Source organism: Grus americana, chromosome 5, assembly GCF_028858705.1.
Source record: "Grus americana isolate bGruAme1 chromosome 5, bGruAme1.mat, whole genome shotgun sequence".
Classification (NCBI taxonomy): Eukaryota; Metazoa; Chordata; class Aves; order Gruiformes; family Gruidae; genus Grus; species Grus americana.
Genome location: NC_072856.1, coordinates 16,170,387 through 16,188,305, shown reverse-complemented (window position 1 = coordinate 16,188,305; position 17,919 = coordinate 16,170,387). Strand labels below are relative to the sequence as shown.

The 17,919-nt window shown below is 40.2% G+C and overlaps 1 protein-coding gene across 6 annotated transcripts in view; it reads right to left on the bottom strand.

The window, feature by feature from the left end:
- KCNC1 (potassium voltage-gated channel subfamily C member 1) overlaps nt 1-17,919 on the bottom strand; it is a 131,465-nt gene that overhangs the window by 20,614 nt on the left and 92,932 nt on the right. For 3 of the 6 annotated variants that reach the window (XM_054826092.1, XM_054826091.1, XM_054826096.1), the window contains 2 exons: nt 16,154-17,087; nt 1,530-1,718 (listed from right to left, as the gene is read on the bottom strand). In XM_054826092.1, the coding sequence (XP_054682067.1) occupies nt 1,530-1,718; nt 16,154-17,087 (1,123 nt within the window). The remainder of the gene's footprint in view (nt 1-1,529; nt 1,719-16,153; nt 17,088-17,919) is intronic. The other 3 variants (XM_054826093.1, XM_054826095.1, XM_054826094.1) reach the window with 1 other exon arrangement.

Sequence of the window (17,919 nt, the reverse complement as noted above, 5' to 3'; positions counted from 1 at the left end):
CCTTTGTTCTCAGCATTAAAAAAAATAAATAAAAATAATTGCATGCATTCGGTTTCCCTCCTCTCCCTCCCCCCTTCTTTTTCAGACATGCGCATAAACGGCTGAGCAAGTGTACAGAGAGTTGCACAAACTATGGATGAAATTCTGTTGGAACAACAATTAAGATGCTCTCAACGTGGTTCAAACAGGCCAACAATATGCTGACGTATATTACTCTTTAGCCAACCAGCCTCTGTTTCATTCAGTAACGAGAGGCGGTTGCAGTGCATCGTGAAAACCATACATTCCTCATCCCAAAGGATGTGCCATTTGGAGTGTTCCCCTGATCCACTGGAACCACCCGAACTCGCCCAGGCTGAATGAACGCGGCCAATGCTTATCCAATACAGAATCAAGTAAAACGCTTTGCTACAAAGGTAAATTTTAGAGGATATACTTTCATATGAAAGTCTCATGGTCCAACTATATCTTTGTTGATGATAAGCTTTAAACTTATAAATACATACACTATCTATAACTGGCATTTACTATAACTATTGCCCATCATAGAATGGCATGTGGGAATTCTATACTCCATACTCAGTGTATGGTTACATCATACAATCTTTGCAGTTTTAAAATATTGACTATATCATATACTATATACAGTACACCAGTGATAAACACTGATTTGAAGAGAGATTTCTTTTCCAATTTTCCTATTCCTTATCAACTTTGATGCATGTATCTGTAACTCTAATTTTGGTTTGTGTGGTTTCTTCACATTAAATTATTTAAAACAGCCTATTTTAAGAAGTGAAGGTTTTTTTCATTTGATTTTTTCATTTTTTCTGTTGCTAAATTGTTCTGACCATTAGCAAACTAAAATACAGTTACTTCTGAGAGATCTGTAGCTGTCAGAAGTCTGAGAAACTAACTAGTAATGATTTATTTATGAAAGTGATTTTAGATGGATTATTTTCCAATTGTAAGACACCTGTGCTAACAGATGTTCTTGTATACTTCTCTTTCTCTGTTGAACTAAACAGCTATGAATATCCAAATAATTTGTTTTAGCGCTCTGTTAAGGTAGCCAAATAATCACTTCATATTTCTTGAGGATGTTTTGCTTTTGTGTTTTATCTTTTCTGTCTGCCACCTCCAAGTCTATGCTCTTCAGAGTCTGGTAAGTTCTGTGAGCTTTCCAAGTGGCAAACCTTCATTGCTATGAAATGTTAATTGGCCTCTCCTTGGAGGATGGGCTAATTTAAGGATGTTGTAGAGCATCCTCCGCTAAAGCTTACTGCACCAGCGGGGGTGGAAGACTCGACTGCCTAGCATAGCTGCATGGGGTAGTTACAGCTCCTCAGGCTTTTCTTTCTGAAAGAAATAGGTTAGAAACTCCAAATGCAGACAACAGGTGGTGGTTTCCAGCCCAAACGTGCATGTCTACAGCAAGCGCACTATTGCGTGCTACAGCTACAGCTGACTTTCTCTTATTTATTTAAAACGGTTGCTAACTACGTGGTTACAGGACCCCAGCTACATACCCTTTCTTATTCCTCCATCAGGCGGGCAGGGATATTCCCCGGTTGATAAGAGGAAGCAGGGTCCATATCTCTCCCGAGTGCCAGAGCGGGTAAAGGGCAGGCCCTCATCAGGCGTAATAGCCTGGTCTATGTGGGGACAGTCTTCGTTTGCCAGCGCCGCCTTGGCCACCTCACCATTCAGTTTCGAATCTTCAAACATATAAGCAGAAGGCTATTGAAACACTATGCACTGTTTATTAGAGTTCCAGCTGCAAATTAAGGGTTCACAGCTAAAGAGTTCTATAGCGACACTATAAAAGGTAGCACATCTGTCCTAGACACTGCGTTCATGTGCACTGCACCAAATAAAATAAAGTCTGTTAAGTGGGAGGAGAAACAAAACATGATCATGTTAGGTGTAACAGCAGCCACCTGTACTTCCGCATAGAGGGGCAGTTTCAGAAACGGGCGTGCATTGGTTCCTAGTCCTGCGAGCAGAAGACTGCGGTTAGAAATCAGATATGTTTTTGCATGATATAGGATGGTGCATGAATGACCTGTTTGTCATGAAGCCTACTGTCGCTCAGAGCTTTGGAGAGGCAGTGGACTGTGAGTTGTGTTTTAGTATTTGAGTATATTCTGTTTGTGCTGATTTATACCTGTGTGCAATATTACTGAGGGGAAAATTCCTGCTCTTCCCCTCCCCAAATTTTACCCAGATTTTTTTATAGCATTTCCAGTATCAGTCATGCAGAATGGCTGTACAAGTTTTAGACACACAGAGTACGTTACGTATGGAAATATGACAGCAGAATGTGGATTTTTAAAAAAAGCAATCCATTTTCTGATGTTCTCCTCGGAAACACATACAGTATTTTCAATGCCAGCACAGGACGCTATGTATAGAAAACACTACAGCAGGCCATGAATTTGAAAAATAGAGTAAAATTTACTCTTGGCTGTAAATAATGAAAATAGTTTGTCAGATTTGCCCATTTTGCTCCACACATTCCCATGAGGATAGACTGAGAATAGTATGTTTTCTCTGTGTGACTTGTTTGACATTTATAAAACAATTTAAAGTGCTATTTAGTGTAGGATTTATTTTAGGGTTTTAAAGTGCAAATTAGTGTATTGAGAATATACTCGAAATATGGCACAGCTCGATATGAGTATTTTGGTTGAAGGGAGGAAAAACCAGTCAAAATATGCTTTCTGAAGTTTCACAAACGCTGAGGAGATATCTTAACTGAGTGGTATTGGCAGCATCCTATACCTCGGTTGCACAATGCTTATTACCTAGACACTGTAAGGCAATGGGTGGTCCCGCAAGTCTTTAAGGAAAGACGAACTCAATGGAGAGACTTAATTTCAGTGCCTCTTCCAGATTCACGCACTAGCTGGTTCTGAACGCTACATGATACTGTCATTTATTTTTCAATGGTTTTGAAGTCAAGTAATAAAACAAGCCCAAAAGAAAAAATACATTAGGTAGGGTTTGCAGATATGATTCTGATCCTCTGGTTTCAGACAACATAGAGGAGTAGTAGGCAAAAGCCTTTTCAAGCTATATTTGTTGCTTTGCACACACACACATGCACGCGTGCACACAGAGATGTATATGACACATACTATGCATTTACCCATATACCAGTAATTGTATTCTATGCCTTTACTTTTATTTAGATGTCACTGGTTTGTCACAACGTAAGTAGTCTTTTCTGCAGATCTCACCTCTGCCTCCTTTCTTCTCCATGCAGAATTAGCCAATTATTTCCCCAAAGAGGGAGGTAGTAACATTTTGTTTTGTGAGCAATGAAATAATTAGATGTCTCAAACAATTTTTAAAAATGGTAAAAGCTATAGGTGCATTTTAATACTTGTAGACACTAATTTCAATAGGATTCTGAAGTTTTAAGGTTGCACTGAATTGCAATTCCTTTCTGTTCATAATACTTACTGCTCTTTAATACCACTCTTTGCACAAAAACCTGGCACGGCTGCCATAGTAACTGTGACATTGCAGGTACTGAGCTGTTGATTTGAAAATCACTTAACTGTGTTTGGGGAGAGCTGCTGTCCTCATAAGCATAAGCAAAGAACTGGGCTTCTTCATAAGCCTCTACTGCTACAAGCAGAGATGGCTCTAATCCTGAAATGAGGAAGGCAGCAGAGGTCTTCATTGACATCTCTGAGACTCCCACTGCTACACCTGAGCCTGGGTTTGCAAACTAAACTGTTCATGATGGAGGGCGAACTGGTCCATTTCTGGAGCTCAAAACACCTCTGAGCAGAGTGGTTGTGGGTCAGGCTGCTCACTGGTAACAGCTATTGATCCTTTTGGAAGTAGCTTGCAGGCTATGTTGTGCTTGAATGATGAGAAAATTTACCTTCTTGGAATTAATTTCTTAAATTGCATTATACATCCCTAGCAACTTGAGCTTGAACTTGCTCCTGCAGCCTCCTCAGGGTCCTTTATCACTGACAAATTTTTCTTGACACTTGCTGAAAATCCACAACCTTGTTATTTTATTTCTATTCAATAGGAAGAGAACAGAGTAGCTGGAGATGTGGACAAATCACTGAACTGTCCTACTAATGTCCCTTCAATATTCCATGCATGGGCCATGCCTAAGGGATCACATTCTGGATAGCAATGCTAATCCACAATGATAATTGTGCTAAATATTTAGGAAGCAAAGAAATTACCAGCACAGAAGACTGCATCTATTGCTGGTATATATAAGCAAGTATTAAGTAGAGTAGTTGTGTTCCAAACCACTGTCTGCAGCACCTAATTATCTGAAGGTAGGACTCAGCAATCACGTGATATTTAACATGTGATTAGTTTGTTATGGGAATAACAAAAACATCACTGATGTCATCAGCTCACAGTTAGAAGTTCCCATTGTTTTCATTAGCAGATTTACATGCTGAAAAATTTCAGGAATGAGGTCTAAAGATGGAATGAAAAGATTTTATTTTAGGTTGATTTCTCACATTTCAACTTGCATATTTGCTTTTTCCAAGATTGACCTTGGGTTTGAAGGAACTCCAGATAAAGCAAAACTACTGAAACCGTTACTTTCTGGTGACTGCTAGTCTAGTTATACCAATGATGACGACTACTAGGTATTTAAAACTTCTAAGGCTTGATTCTGGCCTACCAAATTCAAAGGAGTCTTTCCATTCTTGCTAGCAGAATCTGAATTAGGCTTGTACAGCATTTTTTGTTCTTTAGGTTCTGTTTCATGAAGAAAAGTAAATGTTATCTCTGTTTTACAGATGGGTAAAACTACCACGCAGTGAAGTGACTTGCCCACTGCTATGTAAGAGGTTATTTACAACAAAATCTTCTGACTCGCAGCTTGGCACCTTATCTCCATAATTGTCCTATCTCTGAATACCTAGTTAACTGCACCAACTTTAAACATTCTCCTGCAGAGATTTGGCTGAGAGGCTAAAGAAAGTATTCAGCAGATCTCCCAGGTGAGTAGTTTGTTTCACAACTACCTCATTTGTGTCTATCTCCATTTGCAGAAAAGTACTATTAAAATGCCTCAGGTGTTTCCAAGCACACACTGCATTTCAAAATGGGGGGATGGGGGGGTGGAATTCAGGGGGGGAAAAATACTTAGAAGAACTGCTGGATTTTCATTAGTATACTCTGCTCATTGTGGAGAAGCACAGTAGAGACTGCTCATGTACTTGCTGCGTGGCTCATCTCTTTTGTCATAGCAAATAGTTGCACACTGTCATAGTGACTTTACCAGTGCTGCTGGTTTTGATTATAAGCTAGAGTCTGACACTGAGCATCCACCTATTTGAACTGCATCTTATGTTCAGAGTATCAGTGGACATAATTGTATGATATATTCATTGACTATATATGTTTAGAAATGTGGCACCTGTACAGAAGTGGTTCCTACAGTGGGTAAGTCACATCAGTCCTCTTCCCTTAAGCAAACACTGCCATTTTCCAACAGCTGCCAAGAAACAAGTTCCTAGTCTTCTTACCTTAGATGTCTTCAGAAATTGCATGTGGGCCAGGGATGGTCCCAACTCACACTGCTTCCTCTCAGGGTTGTAGCTGCCCCCCTTCCTTTGTCTCCCATGTGTCTACAGAGCTGTGAAGTGGTCACTAACCCTAAAGACTGGATGAGTTGAAAGGCACTCTGAGTGGACTATTTTCAGTCCTTACAGGATTGGAAATCCAATGCCTTTTCCAGTCCTTAAAGAAACTTCTGTAGGTCATAACCATTTTGACTGAAACAGGGCTGAGAGAAACTCCACAATTCATGGCATGGTATCCATGCCTATTTACCCATGAGTCAATATCTGGTTACATGAACCATGACACATTCTTTGACATTGTGCTAAAGAAGATGGGGTCTTTTCAGCCCTATTTCAGAAACACAGCAATTAAGAGACATAGTGCTGTTTCCTTTGGTCACATTCGGCGGAAGAAGACTGTCTTCCTCCGGCTACCCTTGTTTAAAGATGAGGAGACAAAGACCCAGCTTGAGTACCTACAACTTCCCTGAATGGCCATTTGCCATTCCACAAAGGCTCAGGGACTTCAAGGTTCTGCAGCCCTGTTACAAGGGAAGAGGGTTGACAAGCAGGAAGGAGGTAGGAGCAGTTGAATGCAAAACAGGGCCAGAACTGAGAAAGGAAGTTGCTCGAAAGATGAAGATCTTTCTACTGGGGAGACCTTGTCTGATTAAAGTTACATTCCACACCAACACTGCATGTACACCTAATATTGAATCCACAGCTTGTCTAGATCTCAAGTGATACCAAACCTGGGATTGCCATTATTACGCTCTGTGGATAGTCCCACTCCTTACTAATACAGAACGTCCTTTGGTTCTCATTCAGAGCTGGAGGGTCATTTTCATTTGTTCATTTTAAACCCCTGTCACTAACCCTAACGTGCACAGTAGCTGCCTGAAGTCTGTTATGAGGAAGGATCTCCATGAGGTCCCTCACAGCAGAGACCTTTAATCCAACTGAATCCCTGAAGAAAGTAATGGCACGTTGCTCATTGACTGAATTAATTACTCTTCTATTTTTCAGGCCTCTTGCACTTTTCTGATGATAGAAAAGGTCTGTTAATGTGGCAAACATTAGTTGTGTCATACTATGCTGGCAATGGGAAACCCTCTTGGTATGATGGTTTTCCCTGGCTCTTGGGCTAGTGACAGAATGGTACAGGAACAGAGGTGGCATGGCCAAGGTGGGGGTGGAGAACTGCTGTGCTCTAGCTTTTCTTAGCTACAAGCCTATTAGCTGGAAGTGGGAAGTAGAGCAGCTGTGAGGCTGCTGCAGTTGCTGCTGGAGGACAGAATTTCCCAGCAAAGATTTTACATTCCTTTTGCATCCTATTTTTGCAGCATCACTTCTGCCTGATACTTCTCGTGCTAAGCAAATGATTATGATGAAGTTAAGAGGATGAATCCAAGTATTCAAAGACATGTACTGTGATTTGTGGAGGGGTTAAGAGCTGCTCAGCATTCAAAAATACCCATTGACTTTATATCCCTAAATTTCTCTCTGAAATGTTGCATGGAAAGGAAATATTTACAGTTGAATTCCCTACTCATTCAAATTTCACTCCTGTTAGCAAGTTGTTTCTGTTTTAGTTGCCTGGATAGTGTTTACTGTCCATTAATATTCATTGGCCACTCATCAATTGCATCAGTATAAATCATGTTATTTTTTTATACTAGATTCCATCTAAACTCTGCTGTGCTTCTTCACTGATTAAGAGCGGGCCAGACCATAATAGCAAATCAGAAAGTAAAGGAACTGCACATTGAGAAAAATGTGCTTTTCTTGACTTAGTACATGACTATAGTAATTTATGAGTTAACACAGATCTATTGATAATTAAGATTAGTAGCAATAAACTTCATGCTGTCCCTCTAGAAAATTATCAGAAATGTCTATCAGCTATTTTTTTATCATTCTTTCAAAGTAGTCTTTGGAGGTAATTTGGGGAGATTGTAAACAAAATACTTTGCTCAGGACCTGATTCAGCAAAATAACAATTATGTTTCTGTGCCAGACCATCTTTGGCTACAGAAATCAATTTTTATGGGCTCCAGAGCCTCATACAGGATTAAGAAATGTGAATCCCGTGGGTCAGGGCTCATTTTTGTTGTTGTTAAATCAGGTCCTTAGAGTGAAAGGGATATAACTATATTAAATTAGAAAAAGAATTATGGAGAAGATATATTAAACCACAGACAAAGGATGATGAAACGATGAAATCACGGCTTGGAGAGTGTAGAAGGAAGTATAGCATAGAGAAGAACAGCACAGAAAATATGAGTTTAAACCTTTGAAAATGAGTAATGATGTGTCAGCATGGGTATCACTGGTTTTCAAAATGGCAATGAAAAAAATCCTAAATTTTTCTGCTGGAGAGTAATGAAAATTAATTTTTCCCATGCAGACTATCTGAAAAAAAGAAGGTAATTTAACTAAGTAGTTCTATTGTCATACCAAGTACTTACTCTTTGTATTAATACCTCGCATCAGGTTTTGTGTCACAACCTCAGTGAAGTTACCTATAGTCTGTGACATTCCTTGTTCTTTTGCATTAAAGAACTGTATTGTAATCTCCTCGGCTGCCCAACATGGAGCTCAGGTTGATGGGAATTGGAGAAAAACTTCACAGAATAAAATGTGACAGTCTGTAACATACACAAGTTGCAAGCAACGTACAGTAATAACAAGTAAATGTTAACAAACAGAGTGAAAGAGAGAAAGAGAAAAAGAGAGAAAATGTGAAGAACATGTAAAAGAATTAAGATTCCTATATAACAACTCCATTTTAGTTACCCCAATATTCTAAGGCCATTAAAATAAAAATCTTTATTAGTTCTAGGTATCTTTATTAAAGTTTCCTGATTTTTATATTACTGCATATTTTGAAAGTTGCTCTGAAGCTCTTCTGAGTAGATATCATACTGATGGACTTTACGCTGGCATGAGAGCAGAATTTAGTATGCTACATGAATATGCAGAATCCTTCTGACCCAACCTACCTCTTCAACATTTACTCACCACCGTGTTGACCTAGGTCTCTCCAGGAAGCCGTGTCCCCCAGGAAAGGCACTCCAGTGACGGTGGTGACCGCCTCTCCCAGTACTAACTGGCCAACATAGTAACGTCACTCCCAGAGAATATCACCTTTGAGAGGTACTACTTCTTGAAGTGAGGTGACAGTATGTTGGCTGCCTACCTATTGGTACTACTAGAGGAAATACAGGAGTTCTAGTTAAGTAGATCCAGTGCATCTTGCTGTTACAGGTAGTATTGGATATGTGCTTAATGCAGTGCTGAGAACTGTTGCTCCTGGAAGTGCTGCATTGCAAGAGCTCTGGAAGATCCTTCCTAGTTTTATCCTGACACTTCTAGGGTTTCACTTCTACCCATCCTGGACTTCTCAGAGTCTTCCTAACACCATATTCTGTAGAGTAGAGTGGGTCGTTGACAGGTCAAGTAGAGGTTGCAGGAAAATGCAGTCAGGTGAGTCATGCTACAATCTTATATTACTGCTCTGAGGAATACAGTATGATGATCTGTACAGTATGGAAGGTGTCTGAGTCATGGAGCATGGATGAATACAAAGAACAATGACAGCAGGAATGGTAGATTGCTTGTTATTTTGGCTTTGTGCTTATAAACAGACAAGCAAGTAGCCAAAAGGCTTGGAAAAAATTTCCAGCAAGTACAGAGTAAGGGGGGTATAAGCAAGTGGTCTGGGCACAGAACTGGGACCTCACACCTTAGACCCTTTTGTCCTTGGCCTTTTGTAGTAATGGGTAAGTCATCCCGTCTTCTAGTTCTACTGCAGCAGAGATGTACTTCTTGCACAAAGGTGCCTTTTGTTGTTTCTGTCCTGCAAATACCGGTCATGCTCAGCCCAGTAGAAGGAAGAGATGCCAAGAGTACCTCTTTCGTATCCCAGGAATGCATTGTGCATTAGATAGCATGGGAGCTGCAGTGGCAGGCACGTGCTTGAGAAAGAGGATTTACCGTATTTACATCTGCCTTGTGCTGGAGTATTGGCACAGATTGACTTTATTTGGCTGGAATGCTCGTATGTGTGTTTTCCCATCACCAAAAGTGCCTCGTGCTCATTAAGTTATTAAGGCATGAAAAGTCCTAAGATATATTCTTTAGTTCTATGATTGTTTTTCAGCTTAGTGTGGTCCTGCCCCTACACACACTCATCCCTGGCTGTGGCCAGACCACAGGGGGCTGTGTGGGGAGATTTATTTTTTTAATTGATTTTTTTTTTTAATGTCTCAGTGCCAGAGAAAAGCAGGAAACCCAAAGCACTGTGCTTGAATTCATAGCTCCTCCTTTTTGTTTTCAAATGACTTGGTATAGATGATGTTATTTTTTACTCAAATTCTAAAGTAAACAAGCACCATAGTACAAGGGATACCCACCGGTTGTATCTCTACAGGAAGTGACAGATGAATAACTGTACAACAAAGTATTACATTGTATTAGTTATAAATTCTGCTTTGTGTATGATCCACAGCTATGAGATTGCAGAAATGCCACATGGGGCAGGGGGCAAGGAATAGATCCAAATTGCTTCCAAACTGTAGGCACTTAACTTAAGATCTTGTTAGAGCTGCAGTCACCTGAGATCACTTATGAAGAAAGCCACCTCCAGAGGGCAATTCAGATCATAAATGAGTGAATTACTCTCCAAGACTGCCTGACTCTTCTTCCAATATAAGTGGGACCTTAGGTGAATGCATCTTATGTTAGATGAGAACAACTGAGTGTTATTCCTTTTGTTTTGAACTGTTACAATTTCTACATTAGATCCAGAGGACTCCATCTTCAGTGACATTACGATGCAATCATTACCTCATTTGCTATTTTGGAGTGATGAATTTTGGATTTTTAAAGGCTAGGAAGGCTAAGTATAAGGAATAAAGAAAAAAACATCTCCCTATTACCTTTTCCACTGCCTTTTTAGTATGTTTTATGTCCAACACATTTAAACATCAAAGTCTTTCGAGCTGAAACAGACCTAAACTCTTTGCAGGTATATTACTGTCTCCTGTCCATCTTACAGAGAGGGTCAAAGGTTTTATGACACTAAAATTAGATTTTATTTTTTTATGTTCAAAGACATTTGATCAGAGAAGTTGCTTCCCTGTGGATTGAAGGACCACCACAGTGACTACATACCTATGGCTTTAACAATGCTTTGCTATCCATAAAAGCCACTGAAGTTCACAAACTACAGCGAAATGTTAGGCAGCATAATGGGCCTGTGACAAGAACTGCCAAGAGTCCCCAGCTCCCACTGAGCACTGGCACTAGAATTACAGTGCTTAGCGTACTTCTGACGTTAGAACCGGTGTGTTGCACAAGGAATACAGGTTATTTAGGTTACGGTGACAAAAGGGATGAAAAATGAAGCCCTGAGAAAAGAGCAGCTCCTTCAAAAAGCATGAGTGATAAACCTGAAATGGGTAATTCCACATTATTTCTTTAACAGGAGATCAGCTCTCTCTCAGGAAATTGCATTGAAATAATAGATTCCTAATGTCATAGCTTGCTCCAGTTCACCTGACCATGGAGTACACGGGAGTCACTGTATAACTATGTAGTTCCCCTCTGTCAGTGATAGACTTGGACTGCTTTAACTATTCAGACATAGAGATAGTGGAGGAGGGGGTTATGGAAAATTGTTTCTTGGGCAGGTAAGTAAAACAACCACAGAAGTTTTCTGAAGCTAAAGACTGTATTAGTAATGACAGACATTCTCCCTTTCCTCTTAGGCACCTGAATTCTAGTAATATTTCTTCCATATTTTACAGCTATGCAATGAGTAGAGAATTTTGCCATCAGTACACTGTGAAAAAGGCTGCACAATACATTTGTATGAGACACAATATCCTTGGAGTATAGCTTAAGAGAAGCTGCATGCAAAGGAGATCAGAGAGGTGAGAAATTCTTCTTTTGGCCATATTAAAGTCAATATAAACACTGTGTGTGCTGGTGTAAATATATATACAAAAACAATAAGAGGTTGGGGTAGACCTCTGAACAAACCCAAAATAACCCATCACCTGTGCTTATGTATTATGGATGCATCCATAAGACCATTGTGGCACCAGACAGTACTGTAGACATCAAATGAAGTTATGAATTCTGTTCATATTCTAAATTTCTTTTACAGTGTTGGAAAATGACATTGACAGCTTCATTCTATGGCAACTTTAAGATGTAACCATGTAGTCAACCTGTCCTTCAGGTAAGCACGCAGCTCACAGAAGAGAGGGACTGAAGTGCTGAGTAACACTTTCAAAACAAAACTGAGAGCTTTCAAAATTTGGTTTGCATGTATTAAGGTTTTCTTACAAACTTGTACCTTAATGGATTTCACTATGTGTACTGAGATAAATTACTTATACCTGTAGGAGAGTGTGTGGTTTGGGACAGAAATCAGCTAAGTTTAAGTGGTTGAGATTGGCTTTTTCTGTTTTGCTTCTATTTGAAGCAAATTTTGCTTTTTTTTTTTTTAAATTTTGCTTCTGTTATGAGACAGTTTGGAATATTCAGAAGCCTTTATCTGAAAGACATTGCAGCATAGCAGACTGTGGTTGACTGATGCTTGTTTAGTTATGTTCAAGTAGTGGCTTTGCCACAAACCTTTCAAGTGATTTTGCTCAATTAAATTAAGCCCTGTGTCAAATGAAAATACTGGAGATTGCTTCCATTTTCTCTTTGCTGTCTACTTAGCCTGTCAGTTATTTGATTGTAATATAGTGGTTGTCACATATACAACAATGGCAAAATGAAGCCCTGGTCTTGAATGGGGCCTGTAAACAACACTGCAACATAACAAAGTTAATAGTTTGACGTGATGATGCTAGAACTTGGTGTGTATATTTTAAGTGAGGGGACACCTGGTCCTCTCTAGTCTGAAATATCCCCGGGTCAACGAGTTTTAGTCAAACTGGTCAGGTGAGATCTGTTCCTTTGTATCAGGCCCAGCTCCTCCAGACACTATATAAGCAGTATCTTTAGAATTTACAGGCATCAGAAACTGCCTTGAAGAAGGTTTTTTTTGTATAGAGGAAATCTCTGCTTTCTTAATGCTGCTAGTGAAGGCATGCCTGCAGCATTAGATCTGCCATCCTCTACTCTGAAGTGCCTTTCCTCCCCTTCTGCTGCTTTCCCAGTTACCCATTGACAGGATCAGACAGGATGGGGAGCAGCAAGGGTTGCTGCAGAAAGGGGAGGTGTGGTAGAATCAAACTCTGACTTTCTTTCTATCAAATTAAAATCGAGCACTGTTATTTAAAGATACCCTCCTGCCAGGTATAGATTAGCCCAGGACTGAGCTGCTGAGAGCATTGGGGACAATTTAAAAATTTAATTCAAACCTACCAGAATTTAAATTCAAGCCATCTTTGCTTTGCCTGCAAATGACCGTAAGCATCATGGGCAGCAGCTGTGCAGCCTGTGGGCAAAGTTCTGCTGTTTGCATGTCCATGCCAGGAGAGTGCTCCTTAGCCTGAGAGGAGGCACTGGGCTGTGGCTGTGCAGAGCGCTCTGTAGAGCCCCCTTGGCCCTGTGTGTACGGACCGGGAGCAGATGTGAACTGCTGACTCAGTGCATGAGAGGGCTATAGAGAGATAGTCATATGTGGAACTATTTCATACTCATCACTGTTATATGAAGTGTTTAATCATTCCAGCACACATAATATATGGAATTAACAACTTCATGTGATGTCCTTTACACCTGAGCAGCTAAACAGGGTTTTTTTTTTTTGGAATAATGTATTAGATATACTTCACATGACCTTATATCACCTAGACACTGTCACACTGAAGCTTTACAGTTAAAACTTACAAGAAATATCTTGGCCAACTCAGACATTATTTTAGAAAGGTTAGGCACTCATTCTGTGTTCCTAGTACAATGTTAACTGGACGTTTACAGTTAGGTGCTGTTAACTGATCCAGATATTTTACAGTATAGGAAACATTCACTGGTTGCAAGTGTGTTTTCATATAATGTGCAGGTTATAGTTTCAGGAACAAGTCAGTGCCTGTGAATGCTTCATATTACATAAGTGAACCTCAACATCCAAGGCGATGCAGATCTTGTTTTAACAGTTCGGTTCTGATATTATTTTTTACTTTTCTCTTGCACACATATAGATCTTTTCCTATTAGGAAGCTAAGAGATGCAGGCAATATTTTTTGCTGCTAGTGGTGCATAATAATTATCAGAAACAGAACTCAAGCAACAGTGTTACCGAGTCCATTTTGTTAGCTGAAGTATAAGTGTGCTTTGTTACTTCTTAAAATATATATGCTTGTATATGTATATAAAAATAGTCTCTGAATTATTGCAGAAATAGATAAGTTGCTGTTACTATCAATACTTTATGGATATTCTGGTAACAGCTGATTTTAGAGCACTGATGGTGGCAAAACAGTTCCACATTGAACCAAAATTACACGTATTCTCAGGATACCAGTGTGGAATTGCACTGAACTCGTAGAGTTCTTAGTCCTCTAGTTCCCAGAGAGGACCAGGGTAGGTAATGGAAGGAACATTATAAAGCAAGGAATTTCTGAGAAGTCACTCTGTAGCTGAGTGCTAAAGTACTCAAGAGTCTGGCATCTCTTGCACATTACAATTGGGTAGTTGGCCTATTGCTCACAGTAGGAGACAGGCAATATTGTCTGTGCCCTCTTTCCCTCTTCATACACGATGCCACAAAGACATCTACTTATGAGGAAGTTTGCTGCTTGGACATGAATTGTGATAAGCATTTGCAACCTGAGGGGAATGGATGATATGCTTATTCGCCAAAGATACAAGAGGAAAGAGACAGTCTATCAGTCACGTGAATTGTGATTGGCCTGTTGCAATGGAATAGCCTTTAACAAAAAAAATGAAAGCTATTTACTTTCTGAATGGATTTTACATAGTTGCACAAAACAAAAAAGAAATAAGAAAACAGAGAAGAGAAGAGAATAGAAAAGAAGAGAAAGGTCCCCACCAGCTCTTCCCCTCCAAAATTAGCATTGGCATTGGTGAAGTCACACACAAAGGAAAGTCTCACTTTCTTTGTGCCTCTCACAATGGCATCAACATGCATGGCTATGAGATGACGAGAGAATACCTCGCTCACAATGAGTAACAAATTAGAATTTTCTTCAAAGTAAAAAAATGATAACACAAGACCATCATAGGTATATGCTAGCTCTTTCAAAACATCTCTTTTTGACTAGATGTCAGTTAAAATCACTTGACTGGCGATCTGTTCTATCTAATACAACACAGGGGGATATTCTGAATAGGCTGAAGAATGTCTACTATGCAACTTGGCTGGAACATCTGCCAAAAATTAAGTTGGCTTTGTTTTGAACATGGTTATCTACTTTGAAATTACTCCATAGAATAAATAGTGATATTCCATGGGTAGAGGTAGATTATGGGGTTTAAATAATCAAATTGGAGCCCCGTAACTTTATGTGCTATAGGAAGATTCTCATAAAACTGAGATATTCCCATAATTAACCACTAGCCATGGGATATTATAATATATTCCATGGTGACTAGTATTTTTTTCCATTTCCCTCCCCCCTCCCAGTAGAATTAGTATGATTAATTTTGCTCTGGTTTCACCTATTGCTAACATGAATCAGTATAATTAAAAATAAGAATACCGTATTATGAGACAATCACTGTTTAGGCCAAACAGGCCAGTGATGACCAGTCAGACCTTTTCCAGTTGGCCTTTGCTGCTGGAAGGTTGAAAGAGCTGTAACTCACCAACCCATACTTGCAAAAGGAGCATGTTTTAGAAAATGTCAAAACTCTTCATAGTTCTTAATGCTAAATTCTAGTGGAATATTATAGAATAGGTTGATTTGCATGCCATGGAATAAACATCCTTACATCTAGTCTTGTCTCAGAGTGAGTCATTTTGCATTAGTGTCAAGAATTTGAGCTGTTGTTCTACTTCACACTTAATCATCAGGAAGAGACCGGATTGTCTCATGAATATGCATGATGGTATAGTTGTCCCTTCAACTTACTAGGCACCTAGTTTCTGTAATGAGATGTACAATATCTGCCATTTAAAACAGCTGAAAGGTCCCAAATGGGAACAAATGAGAAAGCATCTGGCTGTTTCGAATTCCAGCCCTGTTTTGTCAGAAAACTCTGTAATTGCTGAGTACTTGGCTCCTACTCTGCTCTATGAAGCATTCAGCTCTCAGGAGCCTCTGAGATGCATTACACAGTCCAGCAACATAGCTGTAGAACTCTCAAAATTCTTCCACTAGATGTAACAGCTCTTCAAAATATCTTGAGACTTGTATGCCCTTAACCAGGACCAAAGTTTGGGCTCCTAGAGCGTGCTCTCATCCTTAGTTTTGCTGATCAGCCTCCACTGTACCATTTGTCCCTGCAACCTAGACTTCACACATATTATTCTCTGTGTGATGGTGGGACTAGAATGGATAAATGTGCTACCCATTGCTCTAAGAAAGCAGTCGGGCTGAATCTTAAATTACTACGTGGGATGGAGGTTAACGGTCAGATGGACATTCCTCTAAGAGGTTTCCTACCTGCTCTGTTAATTTCTAAAATTTCTTCTTGGGCCAGTGGGCAAGTGTCGCTCTGAGTACTGTGGTGTGGAGAGTTTACGACAGATTTACAATAATTGGGGGATCCCAGCTGGGGTGGCCTCGGGATATGCTTCTTTTTTTTCTTTGGTAGCTTCTGCTTAGCCATAGCTAAGGAGTAATACATTCCGAAATTGTTCACAATGACAGGGACAGGCATGGCAATGGTCAGCACACCGGCGAGAGCACAGAGGGCCCCCACCAGCATGCCTGACCAAGTCTGAGGATACATGTCTCCGTAGCCCAGGGTCGTCATGGTGACAACAGCCCACCAAAAGCCGATGGGGATATTTTTAAAGTGTGTGTGTTCACTGGCACTAGGGTCATTTGGTTTAGCACCTATTCTCTCGGCATAATAGATCATCGTGGCAAAGATTAAGACGCCCAATGCCAAAAATATGATGAGCAGCAAGAATTCATTTGTGCTGGCGCGGAGGGTGTGTCCCAAGACCCGCAACCCAACGAAGTGGCGGGTCAGCTTGAAAATTCGCAGGATTCGCACAAAACGGACTACGCGGAGGAAGCCCAGGACATCCTTAGCAGCTTTGGAAGACAGGCCACTGAGTCCAACCTCTAGATAGAAAGGCAGTATGGCCACAAAGTCAATGATGTTCAAAGAGTTTTTGATAAATTCCACCTTGTTTGGGCAGAAAGTGACTCTCATCAAGAACTCAAATGTAAACCAGACCACACAGACACCTTCGATGTAGGTGAGAAAGGCTTCAGTCTCTGCTTCCCTGTAGTGCCGCACCTGGGTGTCATTCCCGATGAATTCAGTTTCTGTCTTGTTCACAATGGGATTAAATCTCTCATGGGTCTCGAGGCAGAAGGTGGTGATGGAGACCAGAATGAAGAAGAGGGAGGCAAATGCCACATACTGTGGAAAGAAAGATATGAGAGAAATGTTAAATAGTAGGTTAAGTACAGGGACTTTGATTCTGAAACACCACGGAGGGACAAGAGGTATATTAAAACTAAAGATAATGCCAAGCCTTCTTCCTGTGGGCTTAAGATGCCAAGTCTCACATGCAAGGACAGCCTAACATTCAAACGTGGAGGGAGAGCAGTATGTAAGTACATGCTAACATCCATTCCTATACACATAGCTTTTTAGTGTGAGTGTAAATTTAAGCAAGCATTTAAATCTCAGAGCTTTCTGTGGGATTTAAGGTTAAGGACATATCGAAATTCTGCTGCTTTGAGCTTGGTCTTCTGTTACTTCCTGGTCTTAAAGACAGAGCACACTTTCTAGGACAACTGTAATGCAAGAGTCTTTTCACAGCATTGTGTTAGTGGTGTGGTGGCTGCCTCCTGTTCCCAGCTTAGTGACAGTTGTGGTATTTCAGATCTCAATAAGGTGCTAGTAAATACTAGCACAGTCTCAGGTGGGCTCTACAGCAAGGAGCAGAGTCCTTTCTTGCCAAATCCCAGGGACACGTTTACAAACAGTCACATATCAAACTGAGCTCTCCTAGAGTAAACATCATCTCTGTTCTCAGTTCCCTTCTCCAGATCTTTTGGAGGTGGGGTACAGGGAGGAGAAGAAAGAGATTTCAGGTAAGCCTGTCAGCTGATCCAAAAGGAGACAGATCTATTGGATTTTACTAGACAAGATTTTCTTGAAGAGATTCTCATTACAATGTAAGACTTGTACCAGAACTAGATGAATCTCTTTTTTAAGGCTGTTGGATTACAGTTTGGTTAATCAA